Source organism: Talpa europaea (assembly GCF_964194135.1).
Source record: "Talpa europaea genome assembly, chromosome: 14".
Lineage (NCBI taxonomy): Eukaryota > Metazoa > Chordata > Mammalia > Eulipotyphla > Talpidae > Talpa > Talpa europaea.
In genome coordinates this window covers 9,348,116-9,370,653 of record NC_140082.1, presented here as the reverse complement: position 1 = coordinate 9,370,653, position 22,538 = coordinate 9,348,116, and the positions used below count along the sequence as shown (strand labels likewise).

At 48.0% G+C, this 22,538-nt stretch overlaps 1 protein-coding gene and 1 pseudogene across 2 annotated transcripts; both read left to right on the top strand.

The window, feature by feature from the left end:
• Positions 1-4,264: 4,264 nt before the first annotated feature.
• LOC311183965 (large ribosomal subunit protein eL30-like) lies at positions 4,265-4,611 on the top strand (annotated as a pseudogene). The gene has a single exon. The product of its transcript is annotated as a large ribosomal subunit protein eL30-like (transcript).
• Positions 4,612-16,101: 11,490 nt separating this feature from the next.
• HRK (harakiri, BCL2 interacting protein) lies at positions 16,102-16,377 on the top strand (the record flags this gene model as incomplete). The annotated part of the gene is made up of 1 exon (XM_084253082.1): positions 16,102-16,377. One exon carries the CDS (start codon positions 16,102-16,104, stop codon positions 16,375-16,377), a length of 276 nt encoding a protein of 91 aa, XP_084109208.1.
• Positions 16,378-22,538: the final 6,161 nt, after the last annotated feature.

The following is a 22,538-nucleotide window of genomic DNA, read 5'->3' as shown; positions in this document are numbered from 1 at the left end:
CTGGAAATATTTTCAATACCTAATTATGATGGTGACAAATCAATGTTTCCTCTTGCCCCTTTAAAAGAATTTTTACAGGGGGGCTCCCCTGGTGGCGCAGGCAGTTGAACACAGCGCTGTGAAGCTGTCCGCAGCCTCTGCAGCGCCAGTTTGATCAGGGCCGGCCGGTGGGGGTCCCACATGGCGTGGCAGACCTCTCCTGCCTCTCCCACTGCTCCCCTCAGCAGTGTATTTCAGTCAGTCTGCCTGTTCTGTCTCTGGTGAATCCTCTCACCCTCCCGTGCATCTGGCCTGTACCCTGGTTCTTGTATAAAATAAGTGAAATAAATTAAAAAAAAATTTTTTTACAGGGCCAGTGCAGGTTAATGGGGTTGGGAAAATGAGAAAGAAAAAGGAAGGAAAATACTGTCCTTTTCTCAGTATATTTGCCTACCATTCACTAACAATTCTTCTATTGATTTTAAATCTTTCTAATAATAAATTCCTGGGCCTCCATTTCTTCAAATGCCAACGATAAAGACTGTATGACTGATAAAATGCTCGTAAAAAAAAAAAACTCAGAGCACCCTGGGCCTCCCTGGTGGTGCAAGGGATTGAGCGCTGCACTGTGAAGCGGTCCGCAGCCTCTGTAGCACGAGTTCAATTCCCAGCCAGCTGGGGAGCAGCCCACATGGTGCAGCAGACCTCTCCTGACTCCCCCGCTGCTCCCCTCAGCAGTGTATTTCACTCGATCTGCCTGTTCTGTTCACCACTCTGTCTCTGGTGAATCCTCTCACTTCCCGCATCTCTGGCCTGTGCCCCAGCTCTTGTGTGCATAGATAAATAAATCTTTAAAAAAAAAAAAAAAACCCAGAGCATCCATAAGGCACACAGTAGGCGCTCAATAAAAGCTGGAGATGATATGCACAGACCTGGCAGATGGAGATTACATCTAACCTATGCTCTGAAAGTCTGATGTGCCATGAGCCACACCCTTTTCCAGAGCAAGGGTGTTCCTTGCAAATTCAATGCATTTAACTCCTTCAGTGGCCAGCAACAAGTGTCCTGCTGCCTTAAATAAAAAGGAATAGAAGTTGGAGGATGGTTCCCCATCTGTCTCTGGTGAATCCTCTCATACCCCACCCCCCACCCCAGCCTCTGGCCTACATCCCAGCTCTTGTATACATAAATAAACCTTTCAAAAAAAAAAAAAAAAAAAAAAAGAACCAAAGCAAGCAGGCTTGTTCAGTCCTGGAACCCCAAGATTAGTCTCACATGAAGTAAAGAATCCTTGTGGTAAGCATGCCTTTGACCCTGACTCCAATGAAACATGAACCCCAACATGTTTTTCCCCAAATCATCTCTCCCAACTAACTTGCTTCTTTGCAATCCTGACATAACTTCCAATCTCAGTGCAGCAGGGTGTGCTGCTCTGATTCTTCGGCAGGCATCCTGGTTCTCCCTCTCCCTCACCGCTCACAGCCATCTCTGACAAGGCTGCTTGACAACTTATCTTAAATTTGTCCACTTTTCTCCATCTCCCCACCACCATTCCAGTCGAAGTTAGGTTGCCAGATAAGATACAGGATGTCCAATGAAATGAAATTTCAAATCAACAGTGAATCTTTTTTTAGTATGCCCACGCAAAATTTGAATTTGGGATAAGCAAAGAATAACTTCTTAGTACATGTCCCATGCAACATTTGGGACATACACTGAAAGATATGTATTCTTTGCTGATCTAAAATTAAGATTTAACTAAGTCTTTGCATTTGTATTTTATTTTTAAAGATTTCTTTATTACATAGAGGTACTGGGGTGTAGGCCAGAGGTGTGTGTGTGGGGGGGTGAGAGGATTCACCAGAGACAGAGTGGGGAGCAGAACAGGCAGATCTACTGAAATACACTGCTAAGGGGAGCAGTGGGTGAGACAGGAGAGGTCTGCTGTGCCATGTGGGTAGCTCCCTGGCCAGGTATCAAACTCAGACCACCGAGTTGATAGCGCTGAGACTTAGCCCTAGGCCATCAGGGAGGCCCTCCTGTGTTTGTGTTTGTGTTTGTACTTGCTAAATCTGGCAACCCTGAGCCAAGACGCCATCATCACTTCTGGATGACTGCAGCTTCACTGGCCACCAGCTTGCTGCTGACAATGAACCACATGGCTATCTCAGAGTTCTTGAAAGAGTGAATCCAACCAGGATACTCCCCTATTTAAAACACCTCAAGATGCTGCCACTGTTCTCGAAATAACAAACAAAATCATCTCTAAAAACCCCTATTCTGAGATAATTCACATAATTTACGATTCACCTACCTAAATTGTGTGACTGAGTGGCTTCTAGAATAGTCACAGAAAACTAACCCTTGACAGCTGAATGCAGAATTGGAGCACCAAGGTGGGGGAGGGGTGACAACAAAGGGAAAGAAGCACAATGGTCTATGGCCTTGGAATATGGGTGAGTTGGTGGTAAGTGCCCTGTGGTGGTAATATCTGATGGGGTACTCCAATATTACCTCAATTAAAAATAAATAAAATTGGGGCCATCCAGGTGGTGCAAGGAGTTAAGTGTCAGCACTATGAAGCTATCTGCAACTACTACAGCACGAGTTCAATCCGCAGCCAGGGAGCTAACCCACATGGCACAGCAGACCTCTCCTGTTTCTCCCCCTGCTCCCCTCAGCAGTATGCTTCAATAGATCAGCCTATTCTGTTCCCCACTCTGTCTCTGGTGAATCCTCTCACCCCCTGCACCTCTGGCCTATACCCCAGTTCTTGTATAAATAAATAAGTTGCATAAATAAATAAATCTTTAAAAATAAATACAATTTACAAATTAAAAAATGGATTTTTATATATAGATTTTTCTTTTTTTTTTTTAAATATTTTGGGCATTTTTTTTTTTATTATTTATACAAGCACTGGGTACAGTCAGAAGCACGGGAGGGTGAGAGAATTCACCTGAGCCAGAGCGGGGAGCAGAGCAGGCAGAAGAACCGAAGCACACTGCTGAGGGGAGCAGTGGGCGGCAGGAGAGGTCTGCGCGCCATGTGGGACCCTCCTTCGGTGGCCGGGGAGCAGCCGGGGATCGAACCAGCGCTGCAGAGACTGCGAGCAGCTTCGCAACCCAGCGCTCAACCGCTGCGCCACCGGGGAGGCCCATATATATAGATTTTTCTATAGATTTTTCTGTTCTAGACATTTCATATAAAAGGAATATCATAGATGAGTCTTTGTGATTGACTTTTTTTCACTTAGCAGAGCATTTTCAAAGTTCATCCAAGTTGTATGATGTGTCAGTCATTTGTTCCTTTTACAGCTAAGTAATATCCCATCGTGTGAACACAACACATTTTGACCATCCATTTACCAAAGAAAGATACTGGAGTTGCTTCCGTCCTTGGACTAAGATGCATAATGCTGCTTTGAGCAATTGTGTAGAGGCTTTTGTGTTTTGTATTCCCTTGGGTATATATTTAGGAGTGGAATTGCTGGCTTAGATCATTTTTAATAACATTTAATCATTTGAAAAACCACCACACTGATTTGCAAAGTGCATCCACCACTTCACATCCCTACCAGTAAGTGTGTGAGGGTTTGGTGGGTGTTTTACACCTTCCCATGCAAACTCATCTGTGGTTTGATGAAGCCAAGCCCTTTTCCTCTTCAGGAACCTTTGCATGTACTTCCCACTTACTGAATCACGGTCCTTACACTAGCTTTCCACTTTGCCCCTTCGACTCTCACCTTAAATGTGATGTCCTCAGATAAGTGATCTGAACACTTTAAGTAATGTGCACCAGTTTTTATCACTGAAATTGACCTTTCTGTCAATGGCTCAAGTCTTTATTATTCACTTGTTGATGTATCTCCCCATTAGAATGTAGGCTCCTTGAGGGTAGGAAACTTGTCTGTCTTATTAATGTTCTCAGCCCCTACCACAGAGTCTAACTTTTAGAATGTACTCAATACATGTTGGTTGGCTGGGCTGAATGAATTAACACATGAACTCATGAATGATGGAACTCAGAGGAGACAGAAGCTGTTTCTGAGGTTTGTGTCCATACATAGTAGATGTTCAATGAAAACTTGAGCATCAGCCTACTTGCTGATGAGGCTGCAGAGTATAAAGACACACACAACCACACACACAAAATATACACACAGAGTAACATAGAGAAAGATGAATTTACTCCTTTAAGATAGAAGAGAGGGGCCCTTTCTCTCTCCCCAGCCATCTTGGCAACTGTTCTTGGTTGGGGGCCATCGCACACTGAAAGCAGAAAGATGGTGGCCACAAAGAAGATGAAAAAGTCGCTGGAGTCGATCAACTCTAGGCTCCAACTTGTTATGAAAAGTGGAAAGTACGTGCTGGGTTATAAGCAGATTCTGAAAATGATCAGACAAGGCAAAGCTAAACGGGTCATGCCCGCCAACAACTGCCCAGCCTTGAGGAAATCTGAAACATAGTACTACGCCATGTTGGCCAAAACTGGTGTCCATCACTACAGTGGTAATAATATCGAATTGGGCACACATGTGGAAAATACCACAGAGTATGCACACTGGCTATCATTGACCCAGGTGATTCTAATATCATTAAAAGCATGCCAGAACAGACTGGTGAAAAGTAAATCATGCAAAATTTTTCTTTAATAAAACTGGCCAGAGCTTGTTTAAAAAAAAATAAGATAGAAAAGAGGGATGCTATTATGAATCGCATAAATCTCAACCCAAGCGCCCATACAGGAGATAGAATGAATGGCTTGGTGTATTCCACTTTGCAGCCCGCTGAAGAAAAAAGTCTCCTTTCTGTTTTAATAGAAAAATCACTCTTAGCACTTCGGTGCACTGAGCACTCTGGAACTCTAATTACAATGACACACAAATGGAAAGAAAAATAGGAAATCAAACCTTTGAGCCAATAAGCTGCAATTTATATGGGCACTTAATAGCAACAAAGTGCCCTAAGCATCTCAGAGTTTCCTTAAAGCACTTTGCAGATGGACAACACAGGGGTTGCCATGAGGATGGGGTGGGGGAATGTCTATAATGTGCCTGAGTTCTTTGAATATGTGTCAAGGGTATGAATTGTAATGCCCTTTTTCACAAGATTTCTCCAAGGTCAATGCCATGTATGACCTCCTGTAGCCTGCTCTCTCCACGCTTTCCTCCTCAGTCTCTAAACTTTAATTATATCCATCTCTTATAGTTTTCTGCTTTCACCTGCACCTGCCTAACTTCTACCATGTTTTGCTTTAGAGGTCACCTCCTCCAAGAAGTCTTCCCTGTCTTCCTCCTCCTCCACACTGGCTTAGATTGTGTATTACTTAAAAATCTTAGGTTGGCTTTTGGTTCCACACACAAGAACTTGGCAGTCTCTACTCCGTTCTAAAAACAAATGAAAAGCAGAACAGACTGAAAATCATCTACTCTTCTGGGATCTATAAGTGAGGCAAGGTAAGAGAGAGTCAACCGATGTCCCCAAGATTGGAAAGACAGACAGGTGAATACACAGAGTTCCAGCTTACTGAAGAAGAGACTCAGTGGGACAAGCACTGGAGAAGAAAATCCTGAACTATAACCAGTCACATGGCGGCTCACAATTTTGTATGTTTTTATCTCTAGTGGTTTGACCAAGTTCCCACAATAAGTCCCAAAGAAGAATTCCCTCATGCTTCCAGCAGGGAGAGAAGAAAGGAACCATCTTTGGAAAATGCCACAGCACTCTGTTCTTCTTAGCAAGGCTCGTCCTCAGGAGAAACTAGTTAATGAGAGCTTAGCCTGCTGGGGAATTAACAAGAACCTAAGTGATGCAGGGGAAGGGAAATACCCAACTTCAGTCAGCTCCAGCCTTCCATGTGGGAGGAGCTGTGACAAAAAGATCAGTTCTTTGCACCAATAGTTGATTTCTTCATAGTTGCAGACTGCCCTTGGAAGGAAAAAATGATTTGGGCAAGTTATTATCTCCAACTGAGGCAATCCCCACAGGGGACTGATAGCAGAGGGCAGTCTTCCTGCAGCACTGTTAGCACCAGGAGGAATACAGCCATCCTTCCTGAAAGGTGATGCAAACTTAATTGCACATTGGAATCACTTGGGCACTGTAGAAGTGGTGTTTTCTGGTTCCCACTGCAGACATCTTGATTTAAGTGACCTGAGGTATGTCCTGGCTCTCAGGATTTTTAAAAGCTCCCAAGGGGCAGCAAAATTTGAGAACAGCTACTGAAACGGTTCTGGACAGTGCATCACAGTGTATGCCAGACTTAATCAATTGCATTCATCAATTATTCTATTATTTTCCATTCTTCTCGTCTATGGAGGTCCTTTACAGTTTTACTTCTTTGTTAAAATTTTTAATTAATTTATTTTTATTTATGCATACTAGAACTGGGGTACAGACCAGAGGTATGGGGGTGAGAGGATTCACCACAGAGAGCGGGGAGCAGATCTACTGGAATACATTGAAATCTACTGAATACATTGGATCTACTGAAATACATTGCTGAGGGAGCGGCAGGTAAGACAGGAGAGGACTGTAGCATCAGGGTTAGCTCCCGGGCTGGGGGTCGAACTCAAGCCACAGTGGCTGGTGATATCTTGATAGCACTGAGATTTTAACCTCTGCACCACCAAGGAGGCCTCTGTTTTACTTCTTTATTTCTGGGACCATGGAGACATATGTCTTTTAAGACCTGGATTTTTTTTTTTTTTGGTGGGACCCTCGCCGGCCGCTGGCCGGGGAACGAACCGGCGCTACAGAGTCTGCGGGCAGCCTCGCAGCCCAGCGCTCAACTGCTGGGCCACCAGGGGAAGCCCAAGACCTGGATTTTAATTTACCTATTTACTACGTATCAGTAGGCGTTCAGCTGCACAGGACAAAATCCCTTTTAAGCAGAAATGATCATATTGGTTTAAGTTACTTGCAGGCTTGTTGAGAAGGTTGAAGAAACAGACACTCCCCCAACCCTCCACCCTTCGCCGCCACAGAGCTCTCAGGAACCTTTCCAAGGCTACACTGCAGCAAACAGGAAGCTGGCCAGAGATACATCTCCAACCAAATCCTGAGGCTAGTGGGGTCCAGCGGCCTATTTTGAGGTCAGATGCCCTCATCTGTGAACAAAGAGTGCAGATACTCCTAAGATTGGTAGCCTAAGATTGGCAGAATCTCAGGATTGGGATGGGGGACAGATCCCCAAAAGTAGAGGATGAATGCTGAATTGGCATAAATGAAAAGTGTCTGCTACCCCCTGAATGCACTGTCTTAACCAGTGAAATCAGGGAATTCTGAAGTCTTACCTGTGTGCTTTGGTAAACTGCAAAGATTGTAAATAAAGGTATAGCAGACCTTCACTATTAGAAACAAATCCTGAAGGGCCTCCCTGGTGGCACAGGGGTTAAAGTCTCAGTGCTATCAAGTTATCACCAGCCACTGTGACCTGAGTGTGATCCCAGGGAGGTGACCCACATGGTGCAGCAGACCTCTCCTGACTCACCCGCTGCTCCCCTCAGCAGTGTATTTCAGTAGATCCCCCTGTTCTGCTCCCCACTTTGTCTCTGGTGAATCTGCTCACCACCCCGCAACCTCTGGCCTGCACCCCAGTTCTTTGAATGTATGAATAAGTAAATAAAAATAAATTTTAAAAAAATCTGAAAATTGAAATATGTGGAAAATGCATTTAAAGTCCTAATAAATGCATGGATTGCTCTTTTATCAGCTACACCATTGCTATTTCCATCTTCCACATCCCAAAGGCAAAGGCAAAACCATCATGAATTTCATGTGTCTCCTTCCTGTTTTCAAGAAATGTCCATGAATAATTTATACCATCATTTCATGGATGTTGCAAATTTTTATAAACAGCATCAAATCATACAAATAATCGGCAAATGCCTTGTTTTACTCAATATCATTTTTGAAGTATATCTACCCCTAAATCTAGCTCATGGTGTGTAATTCCTTGCAGTAATTTTGAACTTCAAATATGCCATATTTTATTTACTATTCATATTTTTGTTGCTTTTTAATTTTGCTTATTTTCAACAATGCCGCCATGAACATCTCTGAGCATCCCTGACTTTCTCTAGTTCTTCAAAAACCATCATTTTCTCCTTCTTCCTTGCCAATGCCCTGACTTTGTTTGGCTATCTTTGTACCCAGCCTCAAGGAATAAATTGTGGGAGAATCTATGACAAACAGCCCAGGTCTTTTCACCTCCATGGTTGATTCCAGCCTCAAGGAATAAATGATAATTTATCTATAGCAGGGGTTGGCAACATTTTTCTGTGAAGGGCAAGGTAACATATTTTTGGCTTGCAAGTCATAGCTTCTGTCCCAATGCTCAGTTCTTCTGTGATAGTGTAAAAGCAGACATAGATGATATATAAATGAATGGGGGGGGGTGTTCCAATAAAACTTTATTTACACAAATAGATGGAGTCATCAAAGAGAATATGCAAAGAACAATCACATGAAATGATGGTCAATATCATTAGCCATTAGGCAAAACCACACTGAAACCACAATGAGATATCACTACACACTAATCAGAATGGCTAAAATAAAACAACAACAATGATATCAAATGTTGGAAAGGAAGAAGAGGAACTGGGATCATTCATGTATTGCTGGTAGAAATGCAAAATGGTATAGCCAGTCTGTAAAAATTAGGCAGGTTCTTAGAAAATTAAACATTCAACTGTCATGTGGCCTACAATTGCATTCCTGGGCATATTTCCCAGCAAAATAAAAACTTGTGTGCACCTTCAAACCTGCACACAGCAGTTTTCGTTCTCAAAGGCAAAAATGGAAAAAAGGGCCTTCCTGGTGGCACCAGGGGTTAAGCACCACACTATGAAGCTATCCTCAGTCTCTGCAGCATGAGTTTGATCCGTGGCCGGCCAGGGAGCAAGCCACATGGTGCAGCAGACCTCTCCTGACTGGCTCGCTGCTCTCCTCAGCAGTGTAGTTTAGTCAGTCTGCCTGTTCTGTTCCCTATTCTGTCTCTGGTGAATCCTCTCACCCCCTGCATCTCTGGCCTGTACCCCAGCTCTTGTATGCATAAATAAATAAACAAACAAATAAATAAATAAATCTTAAAAAAAAAGGAAACAATCTGGATGCCCTTCAATGGGTGAGCAGTTTAGTAAACAATGTTACATCCAGCCCATAGAATTGTATCTTTATGATGGGGTGGCTACAGGAACTTACACAAATTACTAAATTGTATAGAATTTAACACATGCACACACATACAAACACACAATTACACGTCAAAGAAATTGTATCAATATAAAAACCCTACTTATGATATTATACTATTGTTTTGCCACATATTATCACTGGGAAACCCAGGCAAGGTATAGAAGAGAGCTGTATTCTTTCTGCAGTTGCATGTGAATCTACAGTCAGTTCAATTAAAAAGAAATAGACCCAGGACTGAATTTGACTGAATTTGACAACCTCTGGTCTAAGGCTATAATGATGAAACAGAGACCTTCATCTAGCAACTCCTTTTTTAATAACAGAACTCCCAAATATATTAATTAAGCACATTGCTGCATAGCTAAAAGACTACATTTCCCAACATCTCATGAAGCTAGGTATGACCATGTGACTAAGTTATTCTGCTCAATAAATGTAAATGAAAGTGTCAAATGGTAATTCTGGAAATGTGTAAGTGTAGTGGGAATGCAAACTCTTTGGATCATGAGATAATGTGCTAGCTTCCAAAGGCTCTAGGGAAGAATCATTCCTTGCCTCTCCCCTAGCTTCGGGAACTTGTCAGCATTACCTGGAGCTGTGGCAGCCTTTTTGTTGGCATGAGACAATAAGCTTGAGGACTAAAACATACATTCTACCAGGAAGCACAGGCATAACCAGATTCTTAATGAAATGTTTGCACCACAAACCCACCTCTGAGCTTGCCTCCTTATGGACCAGGGATTGACACACTCTTTCTGTAAAGGGTCAGGCAGTAATATTTTTGACCTTGTGGGTCATAAAATTTTTACTTCATGCTGTTGCAGCACAAAAGCAGCCAGAGATAATAAATAAATACACAAGAATGAGTGTGTTCCAATAAAATTATTACAAAAATAGGCAGTGAACCAAACTGGTTCACACATATGTTTGCTAATACCTGCTCTGGACTTGTTTGTCATAAATAATACAAACTTACACAATTTGACAATAAAAAGCAATAAGAAGATTGTGCACCATAATGATAATCTTTAAATAATCAAAGAAAATATAACTTAAAACAAATATATCTTAAGATATAAATATAATAAAAATTTATAATTATAAATTTATAATTTAAGTCTCCACCAGTTGGATTTTCTTATACCCATTGCATACTAACTGCAACTAGGGAAGGGTTTCTCATACCCAGCACTATTGACACATTAGGCCGTATAATTCACCATTGCCTGTATGTTGTAGGATGTTAAGCAGTGTCCCAAGCTTCTACCCACTAGAGGCTGGTAGCACCCTTCAGTTCTGACAACCAAGAAATGTCTCCTGACATTGCCAAATGTCTCCCGGGGAGCAAAATTGTCCCTCGTTGAGAACCGCTGATCTAGAGAAAATCGCTAGAAATGGAATCACCAGGTCACAGGACATGTGCATTTTCAGTTTTTTCAGGTCTGCCCAATTGTTCTCCAGCATTTATCCTCATTTACCCTCTCATCAGTGTAATTTCAAGTCTAGTGATTCGCTGGTTTAAACTCAGCTCAGTTGCCTTCAATAAAGTGATTATTGCTTGAGCAAAGGACAATATGTCTGAATTTTCACAGCAGGGGTGCAGGTTTAATCAACCCTATCTCTTGTGACTCTAGTAATCAAGGCATTAGGTTTTATTTAAGTGAGGTTTACCCTTTACACTTAAAGTATTGATGAGACTATAATTATGGGTTGGTTAATTTTTTCTCCCCTGCTGTGGACATTTGTCTGCCTTTCTTCACTTAAAACAAAAAAGGTCCTTAAAGGCAGGGTGGCAAACAATTAGGAGGTCCCTAAAGAAAAAGGGTTGCCCCATTTTTTTCAGGTATCAGAGGGTTAAATAGACCCTGCTTAGGTCTATTAAATAGAGGAGCATCCCTGGGAATAACTGATGTAATTCAATATTGGACTCACTGAAATCTGAATCCTCATGTTTTCCCAATGGGTTTAGGTCAGAGTCCCTGCTCTGTTTCTTAAGTGGATGTTTAATAATCCTGACATATCAACAAGAACCATAATAACATTTGCTGAGTGCCAAGCACTTGGCCAACACTTGATACATTATGTCTTTTAATCTTCACAACAACCTAATGAAGTGGGTACTATGATTATTATTCCCATTTTACAGATGGGAAAGTGAAGGCTCAATACTGAGCTATCGTATGGCGGGAATAGGGTTCAAACCTAAGTCTCTCTGGCACAAAGTGTCCAACCACTCTGCTATAGCTTTGATTTTGATTCAAGAACTCTGTTGTTCACCAGGTCGACTCCTGGCATCAAATCTGGCTCTGGCAAGAATACATGGCCTCAGGAAACACAGCTGTTTGGAGAAGGTGACAGCTGTTTATTCATTTGCCACTTCACCAAGCCACGGGAATCAGAACACCATAAGGTAAGACTCATGCCGTCTCAAACACCAGGATAGGTAATTATTGTTTTAATTAAGAGAAGAAATCCCACCCCCGTTTCCTGCTCAAAACACTTGAGGACTGATTTCTTACAAGGTAAGGGAAGGAATGTGGGCAAGAAAATTTTTTTAAGTTATTGATGTTAACAATTCTTTGCAGATCATCATGTATGTTGGGAAGACAAATCAGACAAATCATTCATTCATTCATTCGTTCACTCATTGAATCTTTCTTTCAGCAGCTATTTCCTGAGCATCTACGATGTGCTGTGCCCACTTTTAAACTACAGGATGCCATAGGAAATCTACACGGATGGGAAAATTTGTCTTAATTCTTCACTCTATGAGAGAGGCCACACTTCATTGCAACTGGCTGGGAAAGTTTTCTCTGAATAAAGGGATCAACTGGATTTCATAAACTATTTCTTAAACTAACTCCCTAAAGCTCCTTTCTCCCTTAAAATTTTCCAAAGAGGGGCCTCCCTGGTGGTGCTGTGAATGACACAGCGCTATCAAGCTATTGCCAGCCACTGCAGCACCGAGTTCGATCCCTGGTTGCCCAGAGAGCTGATCCAGATGGTGCAGCAGACCTCTCCTGCCCTAAATAAATAATCTTTTAAAAAAATTCCAAAGAGAAATGGAAGAGGAAGAAGGTGAATAGTCCCACGAATCATCCTTGCTCAAGAATGCAGAAAAAACGTCGAAGCGCATGCCCAGCAGTAAAAGCAGCCAGAGTCTGGTGAATTCTGCATTTATCTTCCTTTCTAAGACATTCCTTTATTTATTTATTTCTAATTTTTTGTTTTATTTATTTTTTCATAGAAGAACTGGGGTGTAGGCCAGAGGTGCAGGGGGTGAGAGGATTCACCAGAGACAGAGTGGGAAGCAGAACAGGCGGATCTACTGAAATACACTGCTGAGGGGAGCAGCAGGCAAGACAGGAGAGGTCTGCTGCTCCATGTGGGTCAGTTCCCTGGCTGGGGATTGAACTCAGGCATCAGGCCACTTTGGCCAGAGAGGGCTGTCTGGGTGATAGCACTGAGACTTAACCCCTAGGCCACCAGGGACGCCCTAGGTCATGCCCTTAGACTCATTATTCTGTATTAGTTTGTGAGGGGTACCTTAACAAAGTGCCATAGACTAGGGAGTTTAAGCAAAATAGATTAATTTCCTCACAGTTCTGGAGGCCAGAAGTCCAAGATCAAGGAGTTGGCAAGGTAGGTTTCTTCAAAGACCTGCCTCCTTGACCTGCAGATGCCACTGGGCCTCTCCAGACTTCTAAGGATACCATATTGGGTTAAATGTTGGATGAGTGCCATTCTAATGACCTCATTTTAACTTACTTACAGTTTTGGGGCCTCCCCTGGTGGCACAGGCAGTTGAGCGCAGTGCTGTGAATCTGTCCAGCTGTCCGCAGCCTCCACAGCACCAGTTAGATCCCAGCCAGCCAGCGAGAATCCCACACGGTGTGGCAGACCTCTCCTGTCTTGCCCGCTGCTCCCCTCAGCAGTGTATTTCAGTCAGTCTCCCTGTTCCGTTCCCCTCTTTGTCTCTGGTGAATCTTCTCACCCTCCTGTGCAACTGGTCTGTACCCCGGTTCTTGTATGCATGAATAAATAAAATCTTTAAAAAAAAACAACTTACAGTTTTACAGACCTTGTGTTCACATATAGTCACACTGTAAAGATTTCTTAACTAGGGGTTAAGAGTTCTGCCTATGAATGTGGGGGGATACAATTCAGCACATTAACAGTGCCCCTCCTTTCAAGTCTCCAATGGTGACAGAATACTAAAGAGCACAAACTTTGGGGTCAGAGAGCACTATGACCTTGGATAAGTTAGTAAGTACTCTGCCCCATTACATAGGACTATTAATAGTACTTATTACACTGGTTGTTTGGAGTATTAAATGAGTTAATATGTGCAAGGTATGCAATATAGCACCTGGCACAGAGTAAACATGATACAAATTTTTAAATTAAATTATTAAATTAAACATTAAAATAAATCATTTTTGTGAAGTGTTACTGTGTTACGTTATTTTCCCAAATAATTTGGGGGGTGATATTTAATATCAGGGATGGAATCAACAATTTACAGAAGGGGAAAACCATATGTGAAAGTTCCAGCCCGCCAGCATTCCTCAAAGCTTACATAGTCTACCTTAAAATACTAACAGTAGGCAACATTTATGAAATGCAATGGATGTTCTGGGCATATCCGTGATCTTATTGAACTCTGTGAGGTTGGCACTATTATTATTCCACTTTATAGATGTGGGCATAGAAGCTCCAAAAAGTCTCATCTCAAGGCCACGCTCTCCAGTTAGCAAATGGTAGGATAGGATAGAACAATGCAGGGTGAGCAAAATGGGGCCTGTCAGATGCAGAGTGTGTGTATGCGGGGGAGGGGGCAACAGAGGTCTTCTCTCTTCCTCCACCTTCCTATCACCCTTTTCTCCTCTCCCTCTGCTGAATGACACATCCCCATGGCCAAGACTGCACTCTCTTTGCCTCAGAAAACATCCGGGAGTCTGGGACCCAACCCAGCACCACCTTTCCAGCCCAGCATTCGAGGGGCAGGCTTCCAAACAGGGTAATAATCGTCCCATTAAAATTAATGTCCATGAAGTGAGCCGTTAAAAGCGTGCAGATTAAAAAGGGGGGGTGGGAGGGAATTGTTCAGTTTAAATCCAAAGGGCTTTTTAAATAGACACTGTATCTTCATTCTTGGAACGCTACACCGGGCAATGGATCAGGTCCCCTCTGCAAAGACTAGGGGGGATTAAGGAGGTGAGTCCCAGGAGAATGGGCAAGTGGTTCTGGCCAGAAGCAAAGGGAACCAAGGTTTATCCAGGGCCCACTGCATGCCAGGTGCTTGGCATACATTTCTCTCATTTAATCTCTGCCCCAATCCTGGGAGGGACGTATTATTATTCCCAGATTACAGGGGGCAGTATAAAACCGTGGTTAAGAGTTTAGAGCCTGCAGCAGACTTTTCGCGTTTAGATCCAGGTTCACTCTTTACTAACTCTGTGAGCTTGGGCAAGAGGCCTTACCTACCCGTGGCTCAGTTTCCTCATCTGTAAAATAGGACAGTAATAGCAACCCCTCCCCCCACCATTGTTGGAATATTTTATTTTAGGCAGCATAGGCAGAGGCTTTAGCCCACTAAGCTAAGCTCTAAGTGTGGACCATTATTAAGGGTATGGATCTGGGTGATTAAGGGCCACCAAGATGGCAGAACAGAGACCTCAGTCCTGACCATACTGCAGGCCAAGGGAAACCTCTTGTGATAAATCCAGACCCCAAACCACCATCCTGTTGAAGAATATTTTCCAGGTAGCCAAAGGTCAGATCAGGCTTTGGCAGTTGGCTTGGAAGGAGCCACCTCTGGACTCCTACAATTTTCCAGAGGTTTCCTTCTCTCTCCCCCTTCCTGCGTCCACACTCCCAAGAATTCCAAGAGTCCCTTGCACATCTGTACTTTCACAGGCAGGGACAACTCCAGATTTTCTCATCTGGAAAGGCATGGGGCACGGTGGACTGGGAAGAGAGGGGTTAAAGTCCCCGGAGGCCCTCACCCCTACCCCTTAGGGTCTCCCCCGAGCACTATCACAGATAGGAAAATAACATTCACAAAGGAAGCAGACAAAATAAGTTTCCTTCCAGAAAGCCCCTGCGACGGTCTGGCGGGGTGCACAGCGAATGCGTGCCCTGCGGGACAGACCCCTCAAACCTCCAACCCGCCTCTTCTCCATCTAGGTTTCTGGCTGCGCGCGGGGGGCGCGTTTGGGTCTGACCCCTAAGTTCAGAGCGGGGGTGGGGTGTGTGTGTGTGTGTGGGGGTGTGTTCAAACCCGAAGCCTACAGGTGCCGAGTCAGACCCGAAAGTAGGCAAGTTGGGTAGAATTTGCCCCTCTCTCCCAATTTTGAATGAATTCACCTCCCCCCCAAACAAAACAATAGCCTCAGAATATTTTTGAATAATGCAGCCGGCTTCGCTATCAGCTCCATCCAAAGCGGCAAACAAGCCAGCTTCCCCAGCCAAATCGGAACTGGAGCTGAATTCAGGCAAAAGGGAAGAAGAAAACCTTCCTTCGCGCTCTCTGCCTCGGCCAGGGTTCCCCGCGACCCCCCAAGCTCCGGCCCTCCCCAGTGGGGTGCTTTCCTGCGTCCCCTCCAGCCGCGCGCCCCCTCGCTGCCGGCGCCGCAAGGGTTAAAAGTTACCTCTCGGCTTCTTCTGCCTGCAGCCCCCCCCCCCCCGGGGGCCGGATGATGTAACCCCCCTCCCCGCGCCCTCCCCGCCCCCCTTCACCATGTGACACTTTAATTAATAATAGCGCCGTCAGCACAACAAACGCACAACACAAGGAGAAACTTGGTGTCCAGGGGAGGCCCCCGGCGGCTGGAGCGCGGCGCAGGCGGGCGCGCAGGCCGGAGGGCGAGCAGGCGAGGGGCGGCCCGAGCGCGGGGAGGGAGCGAGGCGAGCGGTCATGTGCCCGTGCCCCCTGCACCGCGGCCGCGGCCCCCCGGCCGTGTGCGCCTGCAGCGCGGGCCGCCTGGGTCTGCGCTCGTCCGCCGCGCAGCTCACGGCCGCCCGGCTCAAGGCGCTCGGCGACGAGCTGCACCAGCGCACCATGTGGCGGCGCCGCGCGCGGAGCCGGAGGGCGCCGGCGCCCGGCGCGCTCCCCACCTACTGGCCCTGGCTGTGCGCGGCCGCGCAGGTGGCGGCGCTGGCGGCCTGGCTGCTCGGCAGGCGGAACTTGTAGGAACGCGGGGCTTCTTGGTGGGGCCGGAGCCGAGACCCAGCCGGAGCGAGCAACAGGTACGCGAGCGAGCGCGCGCGCGCCAGGGCGAGGCGGCTGGGGCCGGGAGACTCGGGGCTGGCCCGGGGCGGGAGGCGGCAAGTTTGGCTCTCGGCTCTGCCTCGCATCTCCTTGATCCGCTCGCTTCGGCCGCCAGCAGCTCCGTCCACCTCCTGGCCACTCTCCGCCTCTCCTTCCAAATGTCAGGCCCACCATTGCTGTCTCCTCCGACTCCGTGAGCGCGCCGTGCCACTCCCTCCTGCGGGGTGGCTTGGGGAGGACTTTAGGCTCCAGCGTCCCCACCAGTCCCGTGACGACGCGCGGTGCAAGTAGAAGCGCGCTTCTTTGGTAGCGAGGTTGCAAGCCACGCCAAAGAATCCTGATCGGTCACGGTTTCAGGGACAAGGCACCCACCCCTTCTCCAAACCGCCTGCCGTCCCTAAGTGGCCGCCGGCTCCAAACCCTTCTCTGCTGAAGTGTCACTTCTCCAGTTTCTGCTCCCCATTCTCTGGCACCCCGAGCGCGTCTCAAGCCCTCCTTCCCCTCCAGGTTTCTGGCTGGCTCTCCCTCCCTGAGGCCCGTGCACTTTGCAGCTTCCTCCGTGCCGCCAACTTCTTCGCTCCTTCGCAGAGATGTCCCATTTAAGGCACTTGGCGGGACGCTTGGAGCCGAAATGGAGGAGGCGATCGATGCCCCTCGAAGGGCGCTGGAAGCTGGGCTCTCAGGGAAACTCTAAGGGGCATTAATGAGCCCCTGGGTGCTAGGCCCCGCTGAGGGTGGGAATGTTTTGAGAGCTTGCTGTACGCGAGGCACTGCGTGGTGGGGGTTGGGGGTGGAGAGTGAGTTGAGCGCCTGGTCTGTCTGGTACCGTGGAAGAAAGGTACTGAACTCCTAGTGGGCCTTGGCCCTTGGGTCAGGGAATTGCTGAGCACCAGCTGTGCGCCTGGCACCGTACTAGGCGCTTTGGGGGAGCTATCCTGTAAGAATCATCTTTAAAGATTCTGGAATAGAGGGCAACGGTGCACAGAATGGGGGTGCAGAGAAGCAGGCTGAGCCCACTCTAGGTGGCTAAAGGGCTGGAAGGTGAAGGTCGAAGGTGACAAAGCCAGAGGCACAGGATGCCACGGCCCACGGATGCGCCGCGCTCGCGTCGAGGCCGGGCCCCGCCATGCGCCGACACCCTGGGAAGCTGGCGCGGCGCCCGCGGGCGAGGCCCGAGAGTCTGCGCCCGCGGAGAGAGGCGGCAGCCGGAGCGTGGGGGGTGGCAGCGCCCGGGGAGCTGCGGGGGTGCGCGGGGTGTGAGTCGGGAGCGCGGGCGACAGATGTCGCGTGGGCCGGCGCAGCCCGGGCGCTGGCGAAGAGAGGTGCGCGCTTCGGGGCGCTCTGAGCCCTGCTCCCAGAGGTCCCGGCGCTTCTCTCCCTCTCGGAAGAGAGACTTGGGGCTCCCTCCGTCGGAAGGGACCGGGCTGGGGCTGCGGAATCCCAGGGCAAGAAGTACATTTTGGACGGGCGGCTAGGAGCAGAAAAAGGGAGTCCAGCGCGAGTCGGGAAGCCCAAAGAGTGGAATTTAAGGAAAGGCAGAAAAAAGATGGGGAGGGAGGGGAAAAAAAAAAAAAAAGAAGTGGAGACAAGTGGCAAGTTAGTGGGAGAGTGGCTTGCAAGGCCAGCTGGGCGGCAGAGGAATCTTGTAGGAATGGGGCGAGGGACACTGCTTCCCCGGTCGTGGGATCCAGGTGAGGTAGGGAGGCGCGCCCTTCCCGGGACCAGGCGGCGCGGGAGGCTCGGCGCTGCACCCCGGGGTGAGGACGCGCGGCCAGAGCCTGCTGGTGCGGCCCCTTCCCTGCCGGGAGGAGGAGGCTGCGCGCTGGGAGGTGGCCGGAGACCTCCGCGAGCGCGCGCCGGGCAGGCGGTGCGCGCCCCTTTGCGCCCCGGCGCCGGGGAGGAGTTGCGAGAACCCGGCCCACCGGCGCGGGGGGCGGAGAGAAGTTTCGCCGGTGCGGTGTGAGCAGACGATGTCGCCGCGGTTTATGTCTCCCCCTCACTCTGCGTCTGCTCCAGACTTCCGTGCTGCGTCTAGACTCCAGGCCACCCTCTCACCACACCCCTGTGTTCTCCTTCCGCCTGCCGTTGCGCGCCCTGGCGCTCCCAGCAGCCACACCTCCAGGCTTCTCCTGCTTGGGGTGCCCAAACCCCAAAGCCCGGCGTCGCTTTCCTCTGGCGCAGCCTCTTCTTCTGGACCCTGGCACTTGCGCAGCACCCCATTCCAGACCACCCAGCCCTGGTACCTATCCCTGGGTTCGTGCTCTCCCCGCCCCCCAGCCCCTATCTCCCCAGCCTATTATCTGCTGCTATAACCTTCTTGAGCGTCTTGCTCCCGCCTCGGCTAAGTTAGGAAGAAATGAAAGACAACCCACTGGAGAATTTGTTGAGTTTTTCGTGGGTCTCTCCGCTTTTCCTATCCTGGAGAAAAACCTGGGAAAGCTCATGGGAAGCTTAGGTGTTTCTGGGAAGCTGTGTCAGCCATGGAGGACAGACAGTTCTCTTAGGCCTTCAGACAACCAAATGCAGGACATCAGTTTCAATGAACTTGTTTTGAGTTTGTGTGCGAGCAATACCTTTCTCAGAATTTATTAAAAACAAAAAACCTGAAGCTGTTAGGTCATACATGAAATGGGGACAATCACAGTACTTAATGCATAGGGCTTGTCAAGAGGGTTTATCAGAAAGCTCTAGAACTCTGCCTGGGGAAAAAAAGTGGACATAAATGCCAGTGATCGTGAATGTGGTTATGCATTTAATATCATTCTTTCCCAAAGTAGACAGCAGTTTCCCTTGTCATTGCTAGCAGAGCCATCATCTCTACTTGTATCCATGTCTTGGGGTATCCATGTCCAGCAGGCCACTACATAGTACAGTGGTTAAGAGCATGGGTTTAGGGATCAGATGGAACTGGATGTAAGTCCTAGCTCAGAAATTGGCTGGCAGTGTGACCCTGGGTAAGAACCCCAATGTCTCTGAGCCTTCAACTGGAGTTGTTTCTCCCAGGGTTTTGGGGGCGATGCTCGGAAAGCATCCATTTAAAGTGCCCAGTACAGTGCCTGGCACTTAGATCCTGCAGGAGGGGATGTTATGAAATAGTTAATGCCTCTTTTATTCTATCACAGAGGAAACTGAGGCAGAGCGAGTCCACCTGAGTGGTCTCAAAGGGATAGTGGTAAAGCTGGCAGTGGAATGGGGTTTTCTGTCTTTGAGGGGCTGCCTGTTGTGGCCCTCCTAGGGAGACTCAGCAGAGGGGGCTGGACGCAGAGAGGGTGATGGACTAAGAATTCCTGCACTAGTGAGATTCCCTTTTTCAGAGAGCCTCGGGGGAGGCTGGGGAGGCTGGGGAGGCTGGGAGGAGGATGGGTGTGATTTAACCAGTCACTGCTCCGATAATACGGGAGCAAGGGAACAAAAGATGCTTTATGGTGAGCGCTGGCTGGCGGAGGCGTGGGAGGGAGGGGGAAGTGTGCCTTGGGGGGTGGGGAGGGAGAGAGAATGGAGCTGAGGAATCCAGCTGAGAGAGGGGGCCAGGGGAGGGCAGAATCTTGCCTTGGGACTGAGGAATAGGGGAGAGAGGGGGGGACTCTGCAGACCCTAGAGGCTATGTGGTCAGCGGCAAGAAAGATAATGGGCCAGCGGGAGCCTGCTTTAATGAATTAATGACGGCTGGCCCGCCAGCCAGGCATGCTAACTGGTTCTTGGCAGGTACTTTGGGGATTACCTGGAGGCTCATCCCTCAGGCCTCCCTCAGGCTGGATACACCCCTGCCTGGATTACTTTTAGAGCCTGGAAGCCCGGCTTTCAGTTCTGAGAGAGGTGGGAGCAAGCCTAACGGAAGGAGACAGATGCTGGGGAGGAGCCCCTGGGAAGGGGCCAGATGTGCAGGACCCTGGCAGCCTTCCCACCACATGGTCCCTGTCTGGGTCACCGGCTTGCCTAGTGAGCGACCAGGTGACAGAGCTGTGGATGTAAAAACAGCCACACCCGGTGATAATTACACACCCAGATGTGGGCTGGATGGCTTTGGCAACTGCACCTCTGGTTGTTGAAAAGTCCGCTTTTCAGAGCTTGGTTGGGGACAGAGGAGAGTGGGGGCTTCCGTTTCCTCTCTGGCACATCACATCATCAGTGGGACAGGATTTCAGTGGCCAGTGGGCTGCCCCTGCGCCCCTAGCTCCTGGCCACTTGCTTGTCACACAGCAGGTTCACAATTACAATGTAGTGAACACATGAATCAGACAAGAGCTATGCAAGAGTTACTACTATTTCCCAAACTGAGCTGCTTTTGGTGAGTCCGCTATTAATTATTGAGTATCTACTGTGTGCAAGGCACAGTGGGCACAGGAAGGACTAAGACATAGAAGCCCCTGCTCTCATGGAGCCTACATTTTAGTGGGAAGAGACAGAGAAGTCAGTAAAGATTTCAGTACTACCGCTGTGTGGCAAATTACTCCACAACATAGTGATTTAAAGCAGTTATTTTATGCTCAAACATTTTGTGCATTAAGAAGTGGGAGAAGGGCCTCCCTGGTGGCTCAAGGGGTTAAGACGCAAACTATGAAGCTATCCACAGCCACTGCAACACAAGTTTGATCCCTGGCCAGGGAGCTAACCACACGGTGCAGCAGATCTCTCCTGACTGGCCTGCTCCTCCCCTCAGCAGTGTATTTCAGTCAGTCTGCCTGTTCTGTTTCCCACTCTGTCTCTGGTGAATCCTCTCTCTCTCTCTCTCTCTCTCTCTCTCTCTCTCTCTCTCTCTCTCTCTCTCTCTCTCTCTCACACACACACACACACACACACACACACACACCCCGCCCAGCACCTCTGGCCTGTACCCCAGTTCTTGCATGCATGCATAAATAAATCTTTAAAAAAAAAAAAAGTGGGAGAAGACAAATGACTTGTCTCTACTCCAGGCGGGAGGGAGGCTGCAGTCTTGGTGGGGGAATCTCCATGCCCAATCTCCATCACCATCACCTGGGAAAGCCAATCAGAGCATCTGCATTTAGCCTCTTCTGTGACCTGGCCCTCCTCACTGCAGGGCGCCTCTGGGTGGCTGGATTCAGATCTGGTGACTCCAAGCTCCAAATGCAAGGGTTGGGGTACCAGGTGGAAGCCGCTTTGCCTTTTCTGACCCAGCTTCAGAAGTCACTATTGGTTAGAAGGGAGTCACAGGCTGCTCCAGATCCAAGGGGAGTGGAATTAGGTACCTATACTTAGGAGAGCAGCAAGGTCTAGAATAGCATGTGGGACAGGAGCTAGGGTGACCACCTTTGGGTGGTGCAGTCTCGCACAGAGATCATTGGAGGAAGTGGCCAGGGCTCTGAAGGTAACATGTGAAGGTGATGTAATAGAGATGGGGGGAGTCCTTATCTGCAGTGGTTAGGGACGACCACTTTGAGGAAGAACCAGGGAATGACAAGGAGGAGCCAGCCACCTGCAAGAAAGGTGTTCAGGGTCCTGGAGGTGAGACTTTGCACAGTATGTTTGAGAAGAGAAAAATGAGCTGTGAACTTGGGGGTGATGTCAGAGAGGTAGGCAGAGGCTAGATCAGGCCGTGATGGGGGGGGGTGAGTTTTGTTCTAGGTGCCATGGAAGAAAGGAGTGAGAAAAGCGAGCTCAGAGATCCTGTTTTAAGAAAAGGGAGTCTTGGGGCCTCCCTAGTGGCACAAGGGGTTAAGATGCAACCTATGAAGCTATTCGCAGCCACTGCAGCACAAGTTTGATCCTTGGGCAGGGAGCTGCCCACATGGGGCAGCAGACCTCTCCTGACTCGCTCGCTGCTCCCCTCAGCAGTGTATTTCAGTCAGTCTGCCTGTTCTGTTCCCCACTCTGTCTCTGGTGAATCCTCTCACCCCCCATCTCTGGCCTGTACCCCAGTTCTTGTATGCATAAACAATCTTAAAAAAAAAAGGGGAGTCTTGAGTGCTAACAGCAAATGTGATGGGACACAGTACAGGGGGCTAAGAAATTTTACCCTTCAATTGAGTGCTGTTCCCCTTCTCTCCTAGATTGGTGCCCCTGTGGTTGGTTGGGGGGTCTGTGTTTTAGCCCACATGAGTGAGAGGCATCCTTTTACTACT